The sequence below is a fragment of the Schistocerca nitens genome, chromosome 9 (genome assembly GCF_023898315.1).
Source record: "Schistocerca nitens isolate TAMUIC-IGC-003100 chromosome 9, iqSchNite1.1, whole genome shotgun sequence".
Classification (NCBI taxonomy): domain Eukaryota; kingdom Metazoa; phylum Arthropoda; class Insecta; order Orthoptera; family Acrididae; genus Schistocerca; species Schistocerca nitens.
This window is the reverse complement of record NC_064622.1, coordinates 254620747-254643439: the sequence shown is the minus strand read 5'-3', so window position 1 is coordinate 254643439 and position 22693 is coordinate 254620747. Positions and strand designations below refer to the sequence as shown.

The window sequence follows — 22693 nt, the reverse complement described above, 5'->3', positions numbered from 1 at the left end:
GTGGGCTTCATCGGTTTAGCCGGAAAGATTACAATGGATATCTGAGGCCGTCGTCATACTGATGATGCTCGCTCCCAACAGGGATATTTTATGCCATGAGTCTTCCACACAGGATCAGTAATTACACTGAATCTAATCTGCTGAAGTGCATGTACAAAAATTAGCTGATACTTTCATGAAAAACGCATAACTGATTTCGCAGACCGTTTTCGTCCCACAGGTGTAACGTACCAAGATGACGTCCAATCTTGAAGCGTGAGGAGAAATGACTATCGAATCTGACTCGCAAGTTCTAAAAGGTATGTCAATATTGACTGCTTCGGCCAAGTTGTGAGACAAACGACGCTCCACTACTGACGTCTGCTTCAATAGACTGTTACCCGCATATGTAATGTGATACTTCGGTGACCACCAAAGATTTTACCACAAACGACTACTGCCGCAAAACAGTTATGGAAAAGCCGTGAGGTCCGACAAAGTCAGACGTAGTCAGCGGGTCCAGCCACGCTGAATGGGTAGGTCTCGACGGCAAAAATGCCGGTGCCAAAAGCTTTGCGATCTGGTACCCGAGTCACGAATCGTCGCCCGTCGCCCACGGAGTCTCTGGAAGAGCTGACGGCGTCTTCCGAGCGCCGCCTGCGACTGCAACAGAGCTCGTGCCCCGAGAGGCACGTAGTAATTGCCGACCCGAGGCTAGGCAAGGGCCCCTCAGCTAGCGTCTAGCCTCTGGCGCTGCCTCTCACAACAGTACAGCACACACTAACTCATTATCATGCATCCTCGAATACCTATGAAACCGCCGCCTTCGCTGCGCTATTCTCTCTCCTACATATCTTTGACGTCTATTTCTGCAGCTCTACCACTACCCATCCTCGGCAATGATACTGCACTATGTGCTATCCTTCTACCGTCCCCACGAGAAGCTTACGACTGCCCACTTTTGCGTCTGTTTACTCTTGTCCGTCAGTGGCTTTTTTTTATTCCCCTCCGGTGTTGTCGCCTTCTTGCTAGCGAAAACAGATTTACTACTCGTTGCCTAGGACTGATGTGTGCGACCGCGCTCCTAGTCGCCGCGGGACAGCCGGTGGTAGGGAGGCGGCGCGGCGAGTGGGGGTGGCGTCGTCGCCTGGGCGACGCGTTTCCCTGCGTGCGTCGCTCCCGCTAAGTGCCCGGTAGCGGCGTCTCTCTTTTGTCGGCCGGTGGATCGGGGCCATCACAGTGACGCAACCACGACCCCTCTGCAGCCCCCTCTCGCACCGTCCACGGTCCCTGGTGCGTGGTTCCGTATATATAGTGGCCGCAGTGCGCCGACACTGCATGCACTCCCCCAGTTCCTCCCCGCTGAGCACAAGTGTAGGATTACGGGTGCCATGAAGTCGGTAAGTCCGCCGAGCGCTTTCTGTCTGGCGCTAATGGTATTTCTCATGTACTGGCGCTACTGGTTTTACTCAAGTACTAGGTTTCATGTTTTTTTTTTAGTATTTTCCCTCAGTATTACTATTCAGGACTATTGTTAGATTTCCAAGGCAGCGGAAAGTTACAGTAAACTTCAGTCGTCATAATTTAAGCATCGCCTCTCTATGAGCGTTCTTGGTTCTACTTACTCAGTTATACTATTTGTAGCACTGAAACATAGGACATGCGGCCACTACAGTACCAGCAGTCATGGAGTTTGGTAGGCACTGCACGAGGAATTTCTGCTACTTCTTGTGAGGAGGCAGAGACAATTCACTGGTGTGCTTGGATACCTGAGTTGAAAGAGCATTGCGAACAAAACATGTTTCACTGATCGTCCGGTAACTTCTCTTTACCTACCTCAAACGACTTTTATGTCCAATTAACAGCTATTCTTTGCCGGTAACTCCGCGAGCTATGTGTCAGAGTAAACTCCGAAAGCCGAGATTTCTACCGCGACTGCTCCTAATGTATTTGAGGTAATGCTTTTTTTTTTTTTCGTGAGTCTTTTGACTGGCTTGATGCGCCTAGCCACGACTTTGTGTCCTGTGCTAACCACTTTCTCACAGTATGGGGTTAGCACCCAAAGTACTTGACGATATGTTGGATGTACTCCAATCTCTCCGTTCCCCCACAGTTTTGGCTGTCTACAGCTCCTTTCAATACCATGAAAATTATTCTCCAATGTCTTAACACATGCCCCTTCTTTTCCCATCACTTCCATTCAGATTCTGTGGGGAATCTCCACACTTCTTAAATTAATCCATTAATTTTTCGTTTTTTTTTTTTTTCACAGTTAGTCATTCTTTTCCCTTCAGTGCTGTGATCGAGATATTCATTCTCCGAAATTTATTTCTCAAGGTCTATGTTTGATATTAGTGTACTTCTTTTTGCTTAGAATGATATGTTCGTCTGCCTCATAGATATTAAAAGTTCGAGCTTACAACGTTGTTCTAATGGAACATTAAATCCTGTCTCGGTATAAGAGAAGCCTGCAGACAGAGAACGGGAATGCAGGGACACGTTCCCCAGATTGATGGGAGACAAGTAGTTATTATCTACAAAGTGGCAATGCCTTGATGGCATTGTGGATGCTCACTCTCTTCATTTGAAGATTGGTTTACTTAAAGATGACATTCTACAGACTATTAAAACCATTTTAGAAGAATTACTGACTTACTAATAGTACTAGTAGTACTCGAATAGAAAATATACTTGTATCTTAGTCGCCTATCACTATTCTGTATATGCTGTGGTCGACAATTACTTCTTTTAATTTTTTGTTTCTACGTTGCTTTCTGCTACTGGCCGTGGAGACCTAGCGAGTAGAGACTCTGACCTCGGAGGTACCGGTTTCAATCACCGGTGGGAGGGCGGAGATTTTTCCTTGTCCCAGACTCGTCTACTCAACCCGCTGTCAGAATGGCGCTAGGAGCCAGCCTGTACGAGGGACCCGCCTTCAGTCGGGTTCTAGTACCGCGGCAAATGGAAGGGCCATACTCTACCTACAGCTACGCTTGTGCTCCTGACTTCCCGCCTGTATATTCACTTTTCTTCGTCACTTAGTTAAGAGAGGCTTATAGCTCTTAACAAGTGGACGACCACTCTCCGCGGAGGCGATCACGTATGAGTCAATCGGAACTTTCTCTGCCAATTACAGCATCCCGGAAGTGTGCGTCAGAAGCTATCAAGAGAGATTTACGTAAAACTTATGAAAGGGGTTTTTTGGTATTGCTCAGTTCATTGATGCCGATACAAAAACGGCAGTCTGGAGTTTCAAATCACACAGCTTTCCCGCTATTTCTAAATGGCTTTAAGGTGGTGTGTTTGATAAGACGAAGAATGATTCTCTCTCTAGAGCCTAATAACGTCGATGTAAACTGAGGAATAACATCTGCTTCTACATCCATACCCTGGACACCACTAGGAAGTGCATAGCATTGGGCTCTTCACATTGAACTAAGTATTATAGTTATTTCCCCTCCCATTCACGTACGGATCAGAGGCAGAATGATTACTTCGGAGCACTTTTGCGCGCGGTAATTAACTTAATCTTGACTTCGTGGTCCCTACTGGAGCGATACTTAGGATGGTTTGCCACATCGCCTGTTTCTCACTAAATACTGGTTCTTAAAACTTTACAATAAGGTTTCCGCTGGGTTGTTTTCGTAAGTCTTCAAGGGTCTGCGAATTTATGCTTTGCTGTTGCTCTCAACGGGACGAAGGGGAAATAAATCTTTCGCCATTCGTGCTGTTCCTTTTCTGTTACATTCAATGTCCCCTGTTGGACCTATTTAGCATCTGTTGGACACATCTGAAAAATAATCAAGGATGAGTCGCTCGCGTTGTTTATAAACATTCTCCGCTGTTGTGTGTGTGAGTTCCTAAGGGACCAAACTGCTGAGAGCATCGGTCCCTAAACTAGCACACATCCATGACCGAGGGAGGAATCGAACCCCTGGCGGGAGGAGCAGCGCGATTCGTGACATGGCTCCTCAAACCGTCATCTGTCATCATGGTCTGTCATCATGCAATTCCACGTTACCACAAACATTTACTCCGAGGTATTTGTAAGTGTTCAGTCCATTCGTGGCCCATTGACACTGCAGGCTCAGAATACTATTTTCGTTTTGAAAAGTGCACAGTATTACGTTTCTAAACATTTAAAGCGATCTGCCATCCTTTCCACTACTTTGAAATGTTATGGAGGTATGACAGTACTTTTGTAGCCATTTTCACCCTGAACTTGATTAAAGATAGTTGCATCACTTGTGGAGAGTCTGAGGTTACTATCAATATTGATTGTCATCTCATCAATGTGCCGCATGAACAGAAAGGACGCTCCATACTTACCTGGGGACAGTCTAAAATTTCTTCTACGTCTGTCGATAACTCTGTATCTAAGACAACTTTCCGCGTCCTCCCTAGCAAGAGACAATCAGTCTAGTTTCAAGTTTCATTTGATGCCACATATGGTTGAGAGGCCAGGCAGACTTGTGGTTTCTGAAGAGGTGGCAGATCGCGTAACCAATGTGGAGGTGCTGATTAGAATTTGAGAGAAAAGAAATTTTTGACATATCTTGACTAAAAGATGGGTTCGTTGATAGGACAAATTCTGAGACATCAGGGATCACCTACTTAGTACTGAAAGGAACTGTGGTGGGGAGGGGATAAAATTGTAGAGGGAGCCCAAGAGATGGAAACACCAAGCAGGTTCATAGGGATATAGGATGCAGTAGTTATTCGAAAATGATGAGGCTTGCATCAAAACAAGTCATCGGACTAAAGACCACAACAACAACACTCCATATGAGTATACATTCGTTAATAAGCGGTGATTTGGTACTTCAGTATTTCCTATTGGGGGAAAGTACTGGAAAGAAACACATTTATGAACGAATAATCGAGGAAAGTTACAAGAGCTGCGATGGTCATGAGACACATACTTAAAATGAAGGTAGTATTTGGCACACTCAGGTGTAGGAGATAAATCATTAAGCTTACGAGAAGAGTCATTGAACCATTCGAGGAATAGATTAGTTTTCCTGCGTCGAGTCGGACTGATAATGCACAGCATTTAGAAGTCTGACCTTGTCAGTTTCGTCAGATGCCGGAAGTTAAAAAGGAGGGAAGAGAATTATTATATCGTGTAGCCGATGATCTCCCGAGAGACGGACTTGGATTGGGGAAAGATAGGGGAGCAAACTGACACTGTCATTTTCAATAAACCCATCACATCATTTCAGTTAAGCACTACGGAAACCACGGTAAATCAAAATGTGGGTGGACGGTTGCACATTTGATCCCTGTCCTCTCGGATATCCAATGTCTTACAACTGCAGCACATGTATCGCTGCTGCAAGTTAGCACGGCTGGATACTCTACCAGTCACGCTGGGCCACCATTGGAACCCGCAGGTTGGTCAAAATGGAAAAGAGATTAAAGCTAGAAGATACCAACCGCTTCATCATAAATCTGAAGTCTTCCATAGTTCAGGCAATTTTCAGTAGGCATAGGGCAAGTGAGGACTCTTCACTGCTAAAAACCAACCGGTCGGAACTTTGCTGTGCGCCGTACAAGCGTGTCTACGAACCTTTCGAACCATTTTGTCAACGGTGGCGAAACGCGTAGAAAAGAAAAACATCGAACACTATGAAGCGCAATGTCACAATTGCATGGACAGCACCACCGTTAACTGTTGATGCCTTCGCACGAGTTAAGCCTCGCACTTTCCCTGCCGTCCGCAGGTGTACCCTCTCTCCACCAGCCAGTGACAAATGTGAGGTCACTTCAGACGACCTCACGTGTGTGTCACTACCTTCCCTGTGGTGTCGGTCCTTTTAAGGGTTACTACAGCTACGCTACAAGTGGGAGGCGGTGGCTTTGTTGCAGATCCCTGCCTTAAGCGAAGCTATACGAGCTCACCTTAGTCTATTATAAAAGGATCTAGTTAGCATATTGCTGTCGAAACGGCCGGTGCTGGCTTCACCGGTGTTGTACAAGAAGCAGTTAGGGTGGTAATTGGAATAAAGTAAAGTGAAGACAATGCTGTGTTCCTTCAAAGTATATTGTGGAGAGTACAGTAACGAGTAATTTGCATTCGTACTGTGCACTTCCATAATGCAATGTTGGCCATTAAAGTACCTAGAAACATAGCAAATAACGTAGCATTATTAAACTATTTCATACCAACTGTCGCAGCCACAGATTTATTAAAAGAAAATCTCGTTTCCCACCTTAGCTGCATTACGATTCATTCACTTATTTCCCACGACCAGCTGATTTCGTCAATGCGCAATTTTCATGTGCTTACTCATATCCTAATTTTACGGTCACAGCTGTGGTTCTGCATTCTGCACAGGATGCCAAGAGCAAGCATTCAAAAATTGCACACCACCGAAATCAGCTTATAGTGTGAAATAATGGTAATAATTAATGAAATCCACCTCATCTGTATTATTTCACAGTAATTGTGTTACTACCAATTTCGTTCGTAGAATATCTTAAGGTTGCCGAGATGTGCTAAAGTCTTGATACAAATATCGTTACATTTTCACAGCTCAGTAACTTCAAGATGTCCTATGAACGAAACCGGTCGTAATGCAATGATAATGGAATGATACAGCTGTGGCGTTTAACATGTTCAAATGTATAAGACTAGGTCATAATGGGGCTAAGGTGGAAAATGGAACTGTCTTTTAACAATGTATTACTTATAATAAACATACACCACAGAAGGAAGAACGTTTGGTTAAATTTGTAGGTGAGGTTTGGGTGTGCAGAGTGAAAACTTTAATACCCACAGCCGCCACCTCTGGGAGTAGCAATGGCGCTAATTTTGCTGGGTATCTAGTCGAATTGGGTTTGGATGATAGATGCGGTTACGTCATCCGATGAAGCTTCATCTTTCCTCCAGAACTCATCAGTAACGATGGCTGATAAACGGTGGCGTACCAGTGAGACGACAACCTATGACCAAATATTTTCAATCTCAAAGACCTGCAGAGCGTACTACCTATGCCAACAGTCAAGCACCCTCGTTTTCGAGGTAGGTCAGGGCAGCACGGGCAGTACGCGGTCTGCCGTTAACTTGTTGGAAGATATCGTCACGGAGACCACAGTGATGAGGCACAGCCACTGGTCTTGTCAGAAATGTCCAAATTACCGGCTATACAATTCACGTGGATACTAATTTCATACTAAAACCAATTTCCTGACACTAGGTACGTCACCTGGCGAAACGATTCTGCATGACCTATCGGACGCTACTCGCATGTTGTCATTTGGTCCTCCAGAGCCAATCAGTTCCACTTTCCACTACAGTCGATGTATTAGTCGCGAGACAATTTAGCAACTCTATTGATATTCAAGAACCTCATAGGTCGCTTATTTCCCAGTATCAGTTGTATATTTTTATACTATAACTAGTATCGACCTCCCTGGATCATCTTCTTCATATCAATGTAGCTACAGCAGTAATGCATTATGTCTGTGTCAGAAATACGTGTCAGAATCAGAATTCTGATGTGTAGTTCCGATGCATACAAGGTGATTTGCTGCCGAAATTACTTTGATCTGAAGATGATCCAACTAACTATTCATACTGTAATAGCAAAATGACTGGGTTACAGGCAACACACATTATACTGGCACGCTGCCGATAGCCTGTACCCTCCCGGCTCTGAGTCATAACCAATACAGTAGTACGCCTGCGTCACCGGGAAGCATCAGTCAACTTTTCGTCTACAACAAAATTTGTTCCACGGGATGCTATTTATCACCCCCTACAAGTTTAATGCAAGAAATTTGAAACACACTGCATGTCTGCAGGCTGTCATGGCCATTGTCGTAGACGGTAAAATTTTATAAGTCGTTATGCTACGTGCTTCTGATGAGACCCAAATGTTGAATATTGAAGAAGTTTGAAGGGGAATATGACATGGCGTAACAACTAAAAAAAAAATTTGCCATCAGTTGACTGATTAAGTCTGCTGCAACGACAGGCGCAGCTACGTAAGCAGAGATAAGGGTGAAGCTACCAGAAAACCACCTATAAATGGATCAATCTGGTTGTGGTAATACACGTTTACTGTGAAATAACCTGGAATAAACTATACTTGAACTATCTGATGGAGATCAAAAGATGATCACAAACCTTAGTCCGAAGAGAAAGTACACTGTGATGTGTTCATTCCGGGAGCAGTTAGTGACGTTTCAATTAGTGTCAAGCGTATTGCAGCAAGCAGAGTAATAATGTTTCGGATCTGTAGACGGGGCAATAACTTACCTCTAAGAGAATGGAGGATCAAATTGACCAAAGCATTATTTATCAGAGCTGTTAACAATTTAAGAAAGCTAATGAAGAATTAGAATAGCATCTTGTGATGGGCACTCCACCCGTTCACACGTCTGAATACTTTTGGTTCTGTTTTCAGCATATTTCGAACTCTAGGAAATAGTTTTAGCATATATGTGTTGAGAGTCAATAGTGAAAATTTAAGTCTTCACCGTAATGCTTACGACTTAACGTGTTTATGTTTTTGTAATAACAACTGTATCTGTTGATAATCATCTAAATTTTTCTTTTAGCTTAATCTTTAGAACACTTGATTCGCACAGTTTTCTGCGTCTTGCATTTCTTGATTGAATTTTGGGCACTTACCTAAGATTCAGATAATACTCACGAAGTATGAGAGTTGTCTCGTGCTACTGGCGTATTCCGAAGGTGTCGAGAAAGTTCGCGATCTATCTGTTTTCTTTCATCTCTCCTCTCTTTTCTCTACATTACAGAGGGATAACGCATTAAAAAACCCTTGGCCATTCTTTCAAACACTGTGTCACCTGCTGCAGAGATCAACTGCTGCGTGTATGCAAAGAATGACATTCAAGGAAGTTCGATACCATACTCGAATCTAGCAATCACTCACAGCATTATCCGCTGTAGTGTTTTAGAAAACAAGGAAGTAAGTTTAGTGTGCTTACGTACCTTCTGATAGTCTGGACAACACCACTGCATCACCTATCTCGGGTAGTGCATTTTAATTGCTATAATTATACATACATCTGCTTAAGGCTACACAGAAGGACCATTGTGAGTTAAGGGGGGAGGGGGGGGGGGTAGAACGTTAAATTCTTGAAACTGGAGTTTCTAATTCTATTCCGACAGTAAAATATGGTATGAAATGCAATTTAAGTTGGTACTAATAACGTATACAGACCAATATTCCTAAGTTCGCTTGCTGTGGAATCCTTGTACGTATTCTCAGTTCGAATATACGAAACTTCCTTGAGACTGAGAAGCTTATGCCCACGAATTAGCATGGTCTTAGAAATCATCGCACCTGTAAAACTGATTTTGACCTTTCTCACATGATGTAGTGTGAACCATGGATGAAGGGCGACAGGCAGATTCCACATTTCTAGGTTCCCGGAAAGCATTTGTCATGGTGCCTCACCGCAGTCTGTTAACGAAGGTACGAGCCTATGGCATAAGTTCACAGATATGTGAGTGGCTCGAAGACTTCTTAAGTAATAGATCCCAGTATGTTGTCCTCGACAGCGATTACTCATCAGGGACAAGGGTATCGTCAGGAGTGATCCAGGGAAGTAGGTAGGACCGTTGTTGTTTTCTATATAAATAAATCATTTGGCTTATGGTGTGGGCAGCAATATGCGGTTGTTTGATGATGATGCTGTGGTGTACCGCAAGGTGTCGAAGTTAAGTGAATGTAGGAAGATACGAGATGACTTAGACAAAATTTCTAGTCGTTGTGGCGAATGACAGCTAACTTTAAATGTGGGAAGATGTAAGTTAAATGTGGATGAGTAGGAAAAACAAACCTGTAATGTTTGGATACGCCGTTAGTACTTTAGTGCTTCGTACAGCAACGTTGTTTCAATATCTGCGCGTAGAGTCGCAAAGCGATATGAGATGGAATGAGCATGTGAGGACTGTGGTAGGAAGAGCGCAGTGTGGTTCAACTGTAAAGGAGATCCCTTATAGGACGCTTGTGCGACCTATTCTTGAATACTGTTCGTGTGTTTGGGATCCGTGCCAGGTCAGATTGAAGGAAGACATCGAAGCAATTCGGAGGCAGGCTGTTAGATATGTTCGAACAACTGGTAAGTGTTACAGAGACGCTTCGGGAACTTAAATGGGAATCCTTGGAGGGGGGGCCACGACCTCTTAGAAGAACTGCTGAATGTCGAATGAATCCGCTGCCGCCATCACATATGCGCTTACGGACCACAAAGTTAAGATACGAGAAATGAGGACTCTTACGGGGGCATATAGATGGTCGTCTTTCCCTCGCTCTATTTGCGAGTGGAACAAGAAAGGGAAAGTCTAGTAGTGGTACAAGGTACCCTCTCTCATGCACCGTACGGTAGCTTGCGGATCTTCTATATAGATGTAAACAATATTTAATAGCTATCCGAACCTAATAACTCGACTGTTTGGGATGTGGAAACGCGAAAGAACAAATACAGACAAACCAAGACCATCCGGAGCCCACGGCCTTGCCAGTTCCCGTCAGATTACCGCAGTTAAGAGCTGTCGGGCTGGGCTAGCACTTGGATGGGTGACCATCCAGTCTGCCGAGCGCTATTGGGAAGCGGGGTGCACTCAGCCCTTGTGAGGCCAACTGAGGAGCTGCTTGATTGAGAAGTAGCGGCTCCTGTCTCGGAAAGTGGCATACGGCCGGGAGAGCGGTGTGCTGACCACATGCCCCTCCATATCCGCATCCAGTGCCGCCTATGGGCTGAGGATGACATGGCGGCCGGTCGGTACCGTTTGACCTTCAAGGCCACTTCGGGAGGAGAGGAAGACCAGCCGGAGTTTATGTACTGATGGACAGGGACCGTCAAGCACTGGGGAGGTTAGCTGTAAAAGTACCGTACGAAACCGGCAGGAGGAATCACTCGTGAGTCCAAGACTGCTACCACCAGTCCAGCTAGCGCAAAGATGGCGCGGTTTCAGTTACAAAGAAAGGGGCACAGCGGTCGACTAGGTCCTCATACCCCATATATTTCTGTAGTCAATAACCAGCGAAGCTTGAGGTTACATCACATGAACGCCGCTGGATACTGACTGACTGGAAACGAGTGATATGGAGTGGCAATGGGATGGACCGGTTAGGGTATAGTGTTCAAAAATATTGAAATGTGTGTGAAATCTTATGGGACTTACCTTAACTGCTAAGGTCATCAGTCCCTAAGCTTACACACTACTTAACCATAATTATCCTAAGGACAAACACACACACCCATGCCCGAGGGAGGATTCGAACCTCCGCCGGGACCAGCCGCACAGTCTATGACTGCACCGCCCTAGACCGCTCGGCTAATGCCGCGCGGCTCGGGTGTAGTGAATGCCTAGAGAACATTACCTGGCATCATGCGTGGTGGCAACAACAAAGTACGGAGCCGGTGGCGTTATGGTGTAGTCCCCACATTGCGCTTAAGAAAACAATAAACGCACAAAGCTATGAAAATGGCTCCGAGCACTATGCGACTTTCCTTCTGAGGCCACCAGTCGCCTAGAACTGAAAACTAATTAAACCTAACTAACCTAAGGACATCACACACATCCATGCCAGAGGCAGGATTCGAACCTGCGACCTTAGCGGTCGCTCGGCTCCAGACTGTAGCGCCTAGAACCGCACGGCTACTCCGGCCGAGTACAGTGGAGGAACAGCTGTTTCGTTAGCTGTGGGGCAATGGTTCGTCAACAAAAATATTCCTAAAATGGACAGGCCTTTGCAGAGGCGCAACCTGGACCTAAAGAACACCTTTGGGATGGTTCTACTTCGGTCTAGACGCCAGCGTTCAGTATCCCTACTTTCTATGGTTTTGGGTCTTGAGGATGCCTTTCCTCCACTGACGATCAGACACCTCTTTGAAAGTGTCGTCATCATTGCCTAATCTATCAAAAAGGAAAAGGGTGTTAACGCACTCCTCAGATAGCGTATTTTACCTTACGGAACCTCCCCTGTGTTATTCAGTGAGAAACCAGTCATCTGCGAATAAATGTACATGAGAGCTTTTGGTAGTTCAGTGATGCCGTTCTCCTCAGAGGACAACGAAGTGTCACAGATCGGTCTTCTGTCACAGACACGCCACTAGCTTCGTGGAAGATTTCACAGGCGACGCGGTCAGCGCTAGACGCTAATCTGCGCACATGTTTGTTGTCACACGTCGCCCTCCCGCGGTGTTTGCTATTCCGGACGACGCAGTGGGGCCGCCAAGGTCAGTCCGGTGCAGCTCGGCTCACCTCGCGTCGCGTCACGTCAAGTCACGTCAGACGGCCGCCGCGGCGCCGGTGCACCCAGCGGCCGGAGCTGGTGCTGGCTTGCAAAACAGACACGGCAGGCCGCGCGGGATGCGAAGAAAAGGACGCAGGCCTTGACACCAGCCGTCGGCTCAAGGACGCACGTGCTTCCCCTGCCGAGCCGACCACGTAACACCACTTCCCATCAGCGGAGATTATTAGCGGAAAATTTCCCTCTCTTTCTTTTATAACTTCGATTTTTTATCATTTTTGACTCGCTAGTCTTTCGACTTGTTTCACACGGTTCGCCGTTACTGTCTGTGGCTCTGCATTCATCCAAAGTATCCTCAGTAAATGACAATCCACATAATCCTCAATAAATTTTCTCAAAATTCGATTTTCTTCGACTTCACTTTCCTTTTTAACCAGCCCTCGTTGGAGAGCTAACTGTACTCGGTGTTACTATATCATTTAAGTTTCAGCAGCTGTTCTTCTTGTCTTTTCAGCCTCGGAAATTTTCTTTCGTTTCTTCCAGAATTATGTTTGCACCATTTGTCACTCGTTAATAGTTCGACTTGGATGAAGCCTTTCACTAGTTACTTGTCTTTTGTGCCAATTTTCTTAGCCCTCCATCCCACAGTATCCTCAATAACCTACGGTGAATGCTTTCGAACTTCAGTTCTCACGCCTTTCTTCCGCGCCGGCCGCGGTGGTCTCGCGGTTCTAGGCGCGCAGGTTCGAATCCTGCCTCGGGCATGGATGTGTGTGATGTCCTTAGGTTAGTTAGATTTAAGTAGTTCTGAGTTCTAGGGGACTGATGACCACAGCATAGTGCTCAGAGCCATTTGAACCATTTGAACTGGCGGAACAACTTGGCCGTACTGGAACAAACACCATCGCATCTCTCTAAGCTTGAACGTATCGTTTCCTTGTAAGCTCTAAAGCACCCGCCGGCCGGGGTGGCCGAGCGGTTCTAGGCGCTACAGTCTGGAACCGCGCGACCACTACAGTCGCAGGTTTGAATCCTGCCTCGGGCATGGATATGTGTGATGTCCTTAGATTAGTTAGGTTTAAGTAGTTCTAGGCGACTGATGACCACAGAAGTTAATTCCTATAGTGCTCAGAGCCATTTGAACCATTTTGTAACGTAGCCTTCTGTAAGATCGCAATGCAAATTTCCCTATCATCCCCTTTCTTCGACGTCTACGTTTGAACAACGTTTTTTTCTGTATGGGCGCCTTTCTGGTGTGGTACATGTTTACTCCACCCCGGGCACACTTTCAGTTCACGCGTCACTTTCCGCTTATAAACACTAACAGATCGTAAATAATGATCTTCAAATAAAGCTGTTTGAAATCATTTCAAAATAAAAAGGGTAAACAGATACCCTTAATGTTTTTTACAAGTGATAAACATGTTATACAAGGTGCTGTATTTAAAGTCCAACAGTCAGTGTGGTCTTAGAACGAAACGTGTTCAGCAAGCTACTAAACAAGATGTGTCTACTTGTGATATCCTGATAGCATCATAATCAATGAGACACATAAGTAGTTACTAGTCTTTCTCAATGACTGTATTGCTCAAAATTTTGCATTATTTCCTCGTCTGCTTCCAAAAATTGATCATATAAGAAATAATGTAACATTTAAATCACTGGTCACAAGAATTTGGAAAAGAGATTCGCACAGAAGACCTTTCGCTGACGTTGATTTGAGATTATGTTCTTGCTACATCTAGCATAACACTTTCAACAGTTCGAGACTTTGCGAGCAGTCATTGGCATCCGCACAGTGCACTCTAGTTAAACTAGCCTTCTGCATTAGTGGACATTGTCTGCTAGACGTTTCTCTGTAATACAATGAATTTGACGAAACTGGTTGTCTTTGCCAAAAATAATGAAGCTGATGTTACCTATTAAAATATTAGATTTACTCTAGGAAGTGATCTAAGAAAATCCAATAACGGACTGCGGAGAAAGAGTGAATAACTGAATTGAGTTTGTCTATTCCCTAATAAATATGGGGACACGCACACCTGTTACTTAAATTCTAAAATTTCTGAGTGAGCTTTGCACCATTACCTTCTATGCGTCGGACTTTTATATCTGTGGTGTATTTGTGGCTTTTATTTATGAAATGTTCGGAAAAGCTGAGTCCGGTTTTTTTTAATCTCCAAGTTCTATGATATTCTCTCAGCCGAGTGCATATTGACCTTCCAATTGGACCAACATGTCGACGGCGTCACTATTGGTAGATGATCCTGTAAACCCATCTGTAATTTGTGAAAAGTGTCGACACACAAAACATTTTCAGTTTAATTTGAGACTCGTCAGATTTAAAAAGATTTTTGGCTCTCACCTTTCAGTTCAGTTATGTACCAGAAAATAGTCTTATAACCCGAAACATAGGTCGTAGAGTAATTATAAAATTTGTGAAATAGGGTTAGGTTTAGTTGACACAACAAAATATTCTTTACAAACACGTATTGCTAACCTCTGTTAAGAAACATCACATTTTCTGGTGAATATCGGCTTTCTGTCACAAGACTAACTAACGATCACCACCTTAAAAGAACACAAAGGTCGCTTTGCAGCGATGTTGATGCTGCAGACCTGCCACCAGGTAGTGATGTGAACCTTCACCGCTGACATACGTCATGGAAGGAAGTGCTTGTATCTGTCATGTATCAGCGCTATTAAATCGGGCGATGTGTAAACGTGAGAGTCTGGCAGAGGGGTGCAATCGCATCTGGACGAACCCATGCCCACTCCATGTATGATGTGCTAGATTTGTGGTTTATCAACGCAGACAGTCCAATGTGTCTTTATGGAACAGTATAATACTCGCAGTCACTTAACGTGTAACATGTGACATGGAATACTGGTCGTCAAAGTTCCCTAGTCGAAAGGGATCTGAGACAATGATGATTGGTTTGTGAGGCGCTCAACTGCGCGGTCATCAGCGCCCGTACAAAGTCCCAATCTTTACACAGTCCAGTCTAGCCACTTTCACGAATGATGATGAAATAATGAGGACACCACAAGCACTCAGCGCCCGGACAGGGGAAAAACCCAACCAACTGGGAATCGAACCCGGGATCCCGTGATTCAGAGGCAGCGATGCTAGCCACTAGACCAAGAGCTGCGGGCTGGATCTGAGACGGATGTGCCCGCTTTGGTCGTGATAGTTGGTTTCAAAACCGGCAGAAATTGTTACTAATAGTGAACAGAAGTACATCTCAAACATTTTACGACCCGCATGCACTGGCCATTTGGAGTCAGCGACGTCATAAAAGGCCATTGCTTACAGCGGCAAACAAAGCTCCTCGTCTCTCACTGGTAAACAAAAAAGAAAATGATCTAGAGGTTCAGTGTGGTCCGACGAATCGCAGTTTCACTTTCTTTCTCAAATACTGCAAGGCAGTTTGAGGGTGATGTGTCTTGAGAGACCGGGGATGGGGAAAGGCACACCTTTCACAGTAAACCATAGGAAGTTACTTAGGCATGTGATTACGATTTATTGTTAACGTGTTTCACTTCTCCTTCTTTTCCAGTGTATCCTGTGGTTGTGTGCGCTGGTGACAGCCGTTGTGGCGCAGGCGCCTCCGGACAAAGTGATCCCTATCATCAGTCAGAACGAGGTCCGCAACCCGGACGGCAGTTACCAGTGGAAGTAAGTACGCTGACAGTACCTTCAGACTCGGTCGTGGTAAATAAAAACTGAAGAATCACAAAAATCCACTAGTTGCATTAATTTTCGGAAATCTTCTATATATCCATCCAACGGTCTGTGGAATTTTACTCCGAATTCCGAAAGGCACTCGCTAGACATTAGCACTCTACAGATATGTGATATAGTTGTCCCAATACTCAAAACTACATATTACTTTGGTAGGACATAAACAGCCCATCAGCTACGGAAAGGTTAAGTATACCTTGACACTACAGAATGCGTCCTATCAGTCCATTCCATTTTTGGTTAAACTGTACCATCAAGCCCCTTTCTCTCCATTCTGATTCAGTACATCCGCAATATTTAATCGATTTGATGTCTAAATAAACAGAATAGGCGTAGAGCGGCTATGGGGTATTTGCCGCCCACATCATATGTGTCGCTTAGGGTTAGTGAGGGCAAGCTAAGGCAGATTATGACGCATACACAGGCAAACAGGCAGTCCTTTCTTCCTCGCACAGAATGCAAGTGGAATAGGATACAAACCCCTTAAAATAACTGAAAAATACTGTTTACTTCCTTGCGGGGTATAAATGCAGACTTAGAAGCAAGGGTAAAAGTAGAACAGCAGGAAAATCCTATTTATGCTTCATAGGTGATTGATGTCAGGAGGGAAATATATGGCCTTAAGATAAAAGAATAGAGAACCGGATTAGAAAGTTTGTAATTGTATTCTGCAGAGTTTGAAAGCGTCGGAAAGATAGCGTTAAGTCGTTTGAAGAAGGGAAGAACAAAGAAATACATGAGGTCTATTTATAGAATCAGGATTTTCACGAAAAAAAAATTGAAGTGGGAAGAGAGTCATATATTTAATGAGGACAATGGTGTATGGAACACGATAATATTAAAAAGGAACAAGATACCGTTCATTACAGTAGCGCAGATAGGTAAGATGAATTTAACCTCTGAACGCCCCGTCCACTACAGGATTTGATGTTATAAAATAAAAAAAGTTTATCCTTTAATCCCTTAATGTCGTTCGTGGTCTACATTAATACAAACGTTGAGCTATGTCTCTGAATCGAAAGCTTTTCACCAATAACCCTTGCACTAATGATTAAAGCACTGAAACATCTTATTTCCCGCTTCTTACTTTTCCAGCTATTTTTCAATCATCATCAGTACTTCGACTCATTTTATGACTTTCCTTCCGTCACTCATGAATATTAAGCAAAAAGTATCCCTGACGGGTATTAAAATCACAATCTGCCTCCACAAATTATTCTACCGATCTTCCCTACGTATTTAACTACATCGCACACTTTATTTCACAGTTGACCAGCTGATTCCTAACTTCCAAGAAATTTTTCAGCATAAGTTCGGTCTTCAATTTACACCTAAACAAATCCATCTTTTTTTTTTAACTACTTGCCGGCCGGAGTGGCCGAGCGGTTCTAGGCGCTACAGTCTGGAACCGCGCGACCTCTACGGTCGCAGGTTCGAATCCTGCCTCGGGTATGGATGTGTGTGATGTCCTTAGGTTAGTTAGGTTTAAGCAGTTCTAAGTTCTAGGGGACTGATGACCTCAGAAGTTGTCCAATAGTGCTCACAGCCATTTGAATCATTTTTTTAACGACTTTCTGTTCCAATTCTATAGAGGGACTTCCAAATGTTTCTCTATCTCAGTATTCAAGTTTCCTTATAGTCACAAATCTGTGAACTCAGAATTCCAAAATCATTGTCTATAGCTACAGGTCAACGATCAGTTCGGCGTACTGATTTGTAAACTGAGAACATTCCTCTGCTCTCAGAGTCTTGCTAGTTTAGCACGATACCCATATCCACAACGACAGTCCATTATTGAACGAGTCAGTGGCACAGAAAAGTACATCTTGAGTTACCTTTTAGTTAACAATATTAATGTCCCTGAATTATGATGTTTGCACACCCGTGTCTTTCTTGTGCTGCTGCCACCTCGATCTTCGTTCCGGGCGAGTTCGTATGCAGGTTGACAATTAAGATCATACTCGGCGGAGCAGGGCTAAATTTTCATCCACCCGAAACCATTTATGTTTTAGCAGGTAGCTTCAGAAATGCTTGGGTTTTTCCTGCACTGTGGTCTCGGCTGGCTGACAGATTTGCTGCCCAATACTATAACAGTTCTCGCTATCGTTCTGTCACTGTAGGACGCTAAAAACTTTCCTTCCTACTTTCATGCCAATTTGAGTGCTATTTATTTGTTACCTTCTTTGTACTAAAAATAGCACTTAATTTTGTATGGTGGTTTCTAAGCTTATAATTGTTTTTTCACTACTTTTGCCTTCCAGTTACGAGACAGGCAATGGCATCAAAGCTGACGAGACAGGCACACTGAAGAAGGGGTCCAAGCCGGACGAGGGTGACTTCATCGTCGCCCAGGGCTCGTTCTCGTACACGGGGCCCGACGGGACGGCATACTCCGTGCAGTACCAGGCCGACGACGAGAACGGCTTCGTGCCCCAGGGCGCCCACTTCCCCACGCCCCCACCCATCCCCCCAGCGATCCAGCGCGCCCTCGACTACCTGGCGACGCTGCCGTCGACGCCCGAACCCCGCCCGGGCAGGAGGCGCCGGTAAGGCAGAACCCCACTGCGCCGACGACGCCGCTCGCCGGTACGGCAGCGACTCCATTTATCGGCCGACACAACCGACGACGGACACGCTCAACACAGAACAAGGAGAAACATGTCTGCTGCCAGTTGCTTGCGATGATCTTGTAAATGCTAATAAAAACTTTTCACATTACTCATTTCGTCGTTATATCTCTCATAATGAGAGCTTACTCCATTCTGTAGCCTGTAGTTGGTCTATAAAAACAAATGTTTATAACCTACCCTGAAGCAAATACATCTACTTTCTTCATTATTAAGTTATCGCTGTTAGGTATTCCCCAGTAACCTACTTCATCTTTAAGGTTACAGCGAAACGCTTCAAAGGCTTCAAAGCACACGCAATAACGGTCATGAACTGCTGTTGTACAAATCTTCTAGATTAATTTCTTTGCTTACTACGGTGCTGGAAATTAAATTTTGATGCTGATAAAGTGTAAATTGTGTCATCCTGCGTTCAGCATACTGCACGAGCCGAACGGTACAGGTAGCGACATCTAGTGGCGGGGCGTTGAACTACCTGAAGCGTCACACGTAGGTTTTGCGTCTCCCCCCCCCCCCCTCTCACTCTCTCTCTCTCACTTCTCTCTCTCTCTCTCTCTCTCTCTCACACACACACACACACACACACACTATCTCGCTCACAGTGATTTTCAGCGTTGTTAGAAGTGCGTTGCAGTTTTGCAGTCATATAACAGTCTCCGCACGGCAAAAGCCTGCTTTTTTCTTCGCTGTCAGCATTGGAACACATATTTTTCTACATAGAATCAAAGATTTGTTTCCTATCAGCTCTATGCACCACGCCGAAGCACAAACGCAGAGAAAACTTGAAAAAAAATCGTTCATAGCCACGAAATGTTAATTACTGAACAATAACATAGTGTAGAAGCCATTGCTTGAAAGACTGGTAAAGGCACTCTAAATATAATAAAAATGAGGGATATAATTTTCAGATGCCTTCATCCATAACACTCTTACTTAACGAAGAACATAGGTATCCTTGTGTTTCCTGAGTATAAAGTGTATTAAATACAGTTGTAAAAGATAACTAGACTAACAGTTACGCACTGCCTATTAAGTTCTGTAATATTCTACTGTAAACTGTTGTACGTTTGGTCACATAAATAAATGTGAAAAAAGGAATTAATTTGTCTCATATCATTGCTGAAGAACAATTACCCTCAAGAGAGCTTTAACTAATTTAGGATAATCTGTACTACATCCTTCGAATAAATCGATATAAATATCGCCCGAAGCTTTTGCATCTAGAGCGCGAAGTACTGACATCAAGTGGGACATGCAACTACTAGGAATTTTATGTTTTAAGTTATGATTCATTTACGGTACCGTGGAACACAGACTGTAGTTATTACTCTAAACACCGTAATCAGTGCCATTTGCTTTTGTTGTTGGTTATTTATAACAAATAACTGCTGTAAAATGGGTAAACATCTGAAGACGATTGGTTACTCGTAAAGACGGTGTACGTTAACGAAAAAAACACCAAAAAGACCATATTAACGGGTTACGGTAAATATCCTAATATATAAACCATGACTTCAGCAGTTTTCAAAGACGGCTGCAATTCATGGGTGATCATTCTTGAATGCATAGCTAAATTTGATGAAATTTCTGAAACGAAGACTGATGCTTTACTTGATTAATTTCACTCTCCTTTTTGTTAACGACCCAATCAATTCTATAGCTAGACATTCGAGATAATGTAGCATTGTTTTGCGAAGAAAATGAAGTACTTTACATAGTGGCGAATTAGACAGATACCGACAACAGCTTTAGATGCCTGGACTATTTAATGATCGGCCGCGGTGGTCTAGCGGTTCTCGGCGCTCAGTCCGGAGCCGCGCGACTGCTACGGTCGCAGGTTCGAATCCTGCCTCGGGCATGGGTGTGTGTGATGTCCTTAGGTTAGTTAGGTTTAAGTAGTTCTAAGTTCTAGGGAACTGATGACCTCAGATGTTAAGTCCCATAGTGCTAAGAGCCATTTGAACCATCAGTAATCACTCTTTAAGATGTTCTCATCTTCTGGTTATTTGGCTGGCACAAACACTTTCCATCTACAAAGTAGTTACCAGCTGCGGAAGCAGCTTACCTCCAGACCACAAACATTACAAGGCACGTAACCCATTAGAGGAACTAGCCACCAGGGACTTCACGCCATCTCTCATCCCCTTACTGACCAAACATTGACTACGAAAATTTCTTCCTCCATCACCAATCAAACTCACTGCCCCCGGACGGCAGTTACTGAAACTTTCGGCAATAACAACCACCCATGCCGTTCAGTGTCCACATCTACCGCTGTCAACAGCGTTCTGTATCTACTTTCTCGTTCCTTCATGAGGATGTCTGAGATTTAACACAGAACATTTGAGAAGAATCCAGTGATGACTACCGGCATGGTGCTGTCCTTGCACAGGCACCTAATTACGTTTCTCATTAGTCGTCCACAAAAACGGAACGGATGCATGTCGGTAGCATAAAACTTGCTCACTCCTGGTCGAGGTCCGGTGACTTTCATGCAAGAGGAATTCTCGGTAACTATTTACGTAGACATCTAAGAGAACAGTATCTCTCAACTTTTCTTTAATAAGTCCACTGTAGTGTGACATATTCGTATGTAAGGACATACTGTAGTAATTATTGTTTAATTTATTCCAATAACGGTGTCAACAATTCAGAAAATTTATTTCGATGTTAAATTCATATAAAATCGATTTTATAACTAATTAGTCTCATTACAAGGTACCACTCTTGCCTAAAATATCGAGTGCCATACCTAACGCGAGCCTTTGTCCAGAATGGGATTCCACCTCAAGGAAATCAGCCAAAGTGTCGAATTCAGAGTGCCGAACGTTCCAAGGTATCATGGAGTCAAATTCTGGACGACCGCCATGGTACTTACGGCACTCAATTTTTGACAAAGTTTGGCATTTGATGATGAATTTAAATTGTCACAGATCATCTGTAGACCACTTTAACGTCAAAACAGATTGTGTTACAGAGACGTAAGGAGATATTGCTATATTTGTGGGATAAAACGTCATACGTAGGAAAAAGTTTGCACACAAGAGAAATTTAACTGGTAACTTTCTTTGTTTTTTCTACAAATAGACAAAAGCAAAATTACAGAGTGACTACCTTGTTTTACAATACAGATTTTTTTCAGTAATACTTCAGCTCTTCGTTTCTGATACTTATTTCTGGTTAGCTTTATTTTTATATACGTATTTATTATCATTTTATGTATGAAAGTGTGTATGTACCTTCACCATCTCCTCCTAAACTACTAGATCAACTTCAACCACACTCGATACACAATTCACTCAGTATCTGGAAAGAACCGTCGTGACTTTAAGAATCGCCTACCTCCTATTGGAGTGCAGTATGGGACGAAAAAAGGCACATAAATAAGGAGCGTTTGGGGCGAACTAGATTTTGTATACGCCTGGAGCAGTTTCTGCCAAACTTGGCTCACGTATCACTTGCTATTTTTAAAAACTCGCTGTGACAACAATACGGCCCCAGCACCCTTATCAGTGCAGATGTGGGTGAAAAGGAGTAACTTATAACTCAGGGATGCTCACAGGAATTTCAACCAACTTCAGTCTAAGCATCACCCATTACGAGTACAAAACTACTTCAGAAATAAGACACCACTATTATTCCTAAGGGTGGGGGTTATGGGGGAGATGATTAAGAGTAACATGAAAACATTGAAAACAACCTGCTGGTGTTTTATTCCTTTATCAAACTTTAACTGTAAGAGCGTAAAAGTATGACATACAGTGTTTCTTCTATGACAAATGAAAACATGGTCCGTTGTAGCCTGTATATTAATGTTCTTTATTTAATTAATGCGATTAGCTAGTTTCGACTTTGAACGATCGTAATAGTTGTTCGTAGCTGGCAGGCTGCAGTACTAGTAATAAACAGTTACCAGTGTGTGACATGTTACGATGTAGTATTATGATCTGTATTCTGAACACACACATTTGTTCATTATGGTGTGTGATCATACATGATTAAGACGAATTCGGTGCATACGTAATGTAAAACGTGATGCACATAAGCTGATACTACATATTTGCTTGAAAATGACGCAAAGTCGAAATTAGCAGATCGCACAAATT

The 22693-nt window shown here is 43.8% G+C and overlaps 1 protein-coding gene across 1 annotated transcript; it reads left to right on the top strand.

Annotated features, from left to right (window-relative positions):
• Positions 1-1232: 1232 nt before the first annotated feature.
• On the top strand, positions 1233-18678 carry LOC126203271 (endocuticle structural glycoprotein SgAbd-4). Its single transcript, XM_049937526.1, has 3 exons — positions 1233-1379; positions 15776-15894; positions 18222-18678. Exons 1-3 carry the CDS (start codon positions 1371-1373, stop codon positions 18508-18510), a joined length of 417 nt encoding a protein of 138 aa, XP_049793483.1. The 5' UTR covers positions 1233-1370; the 3' UTR covers positions 18511-18678.
• Positions 18679-22693: the final 4015 nt, after the last annotated feature.

Excerpts from the sequence above, each read along its gene's own strand:
- LOC126203271 (XM_049937526.1), top strand. Across the intron at positions 15,895-18,221 it reads GACGGCAGTTACCAGTGGAA|TTACGAGACAGGCAATGGCA; the intron begins GTAAGTACGCTG and ends TTTGCCTTCCAG.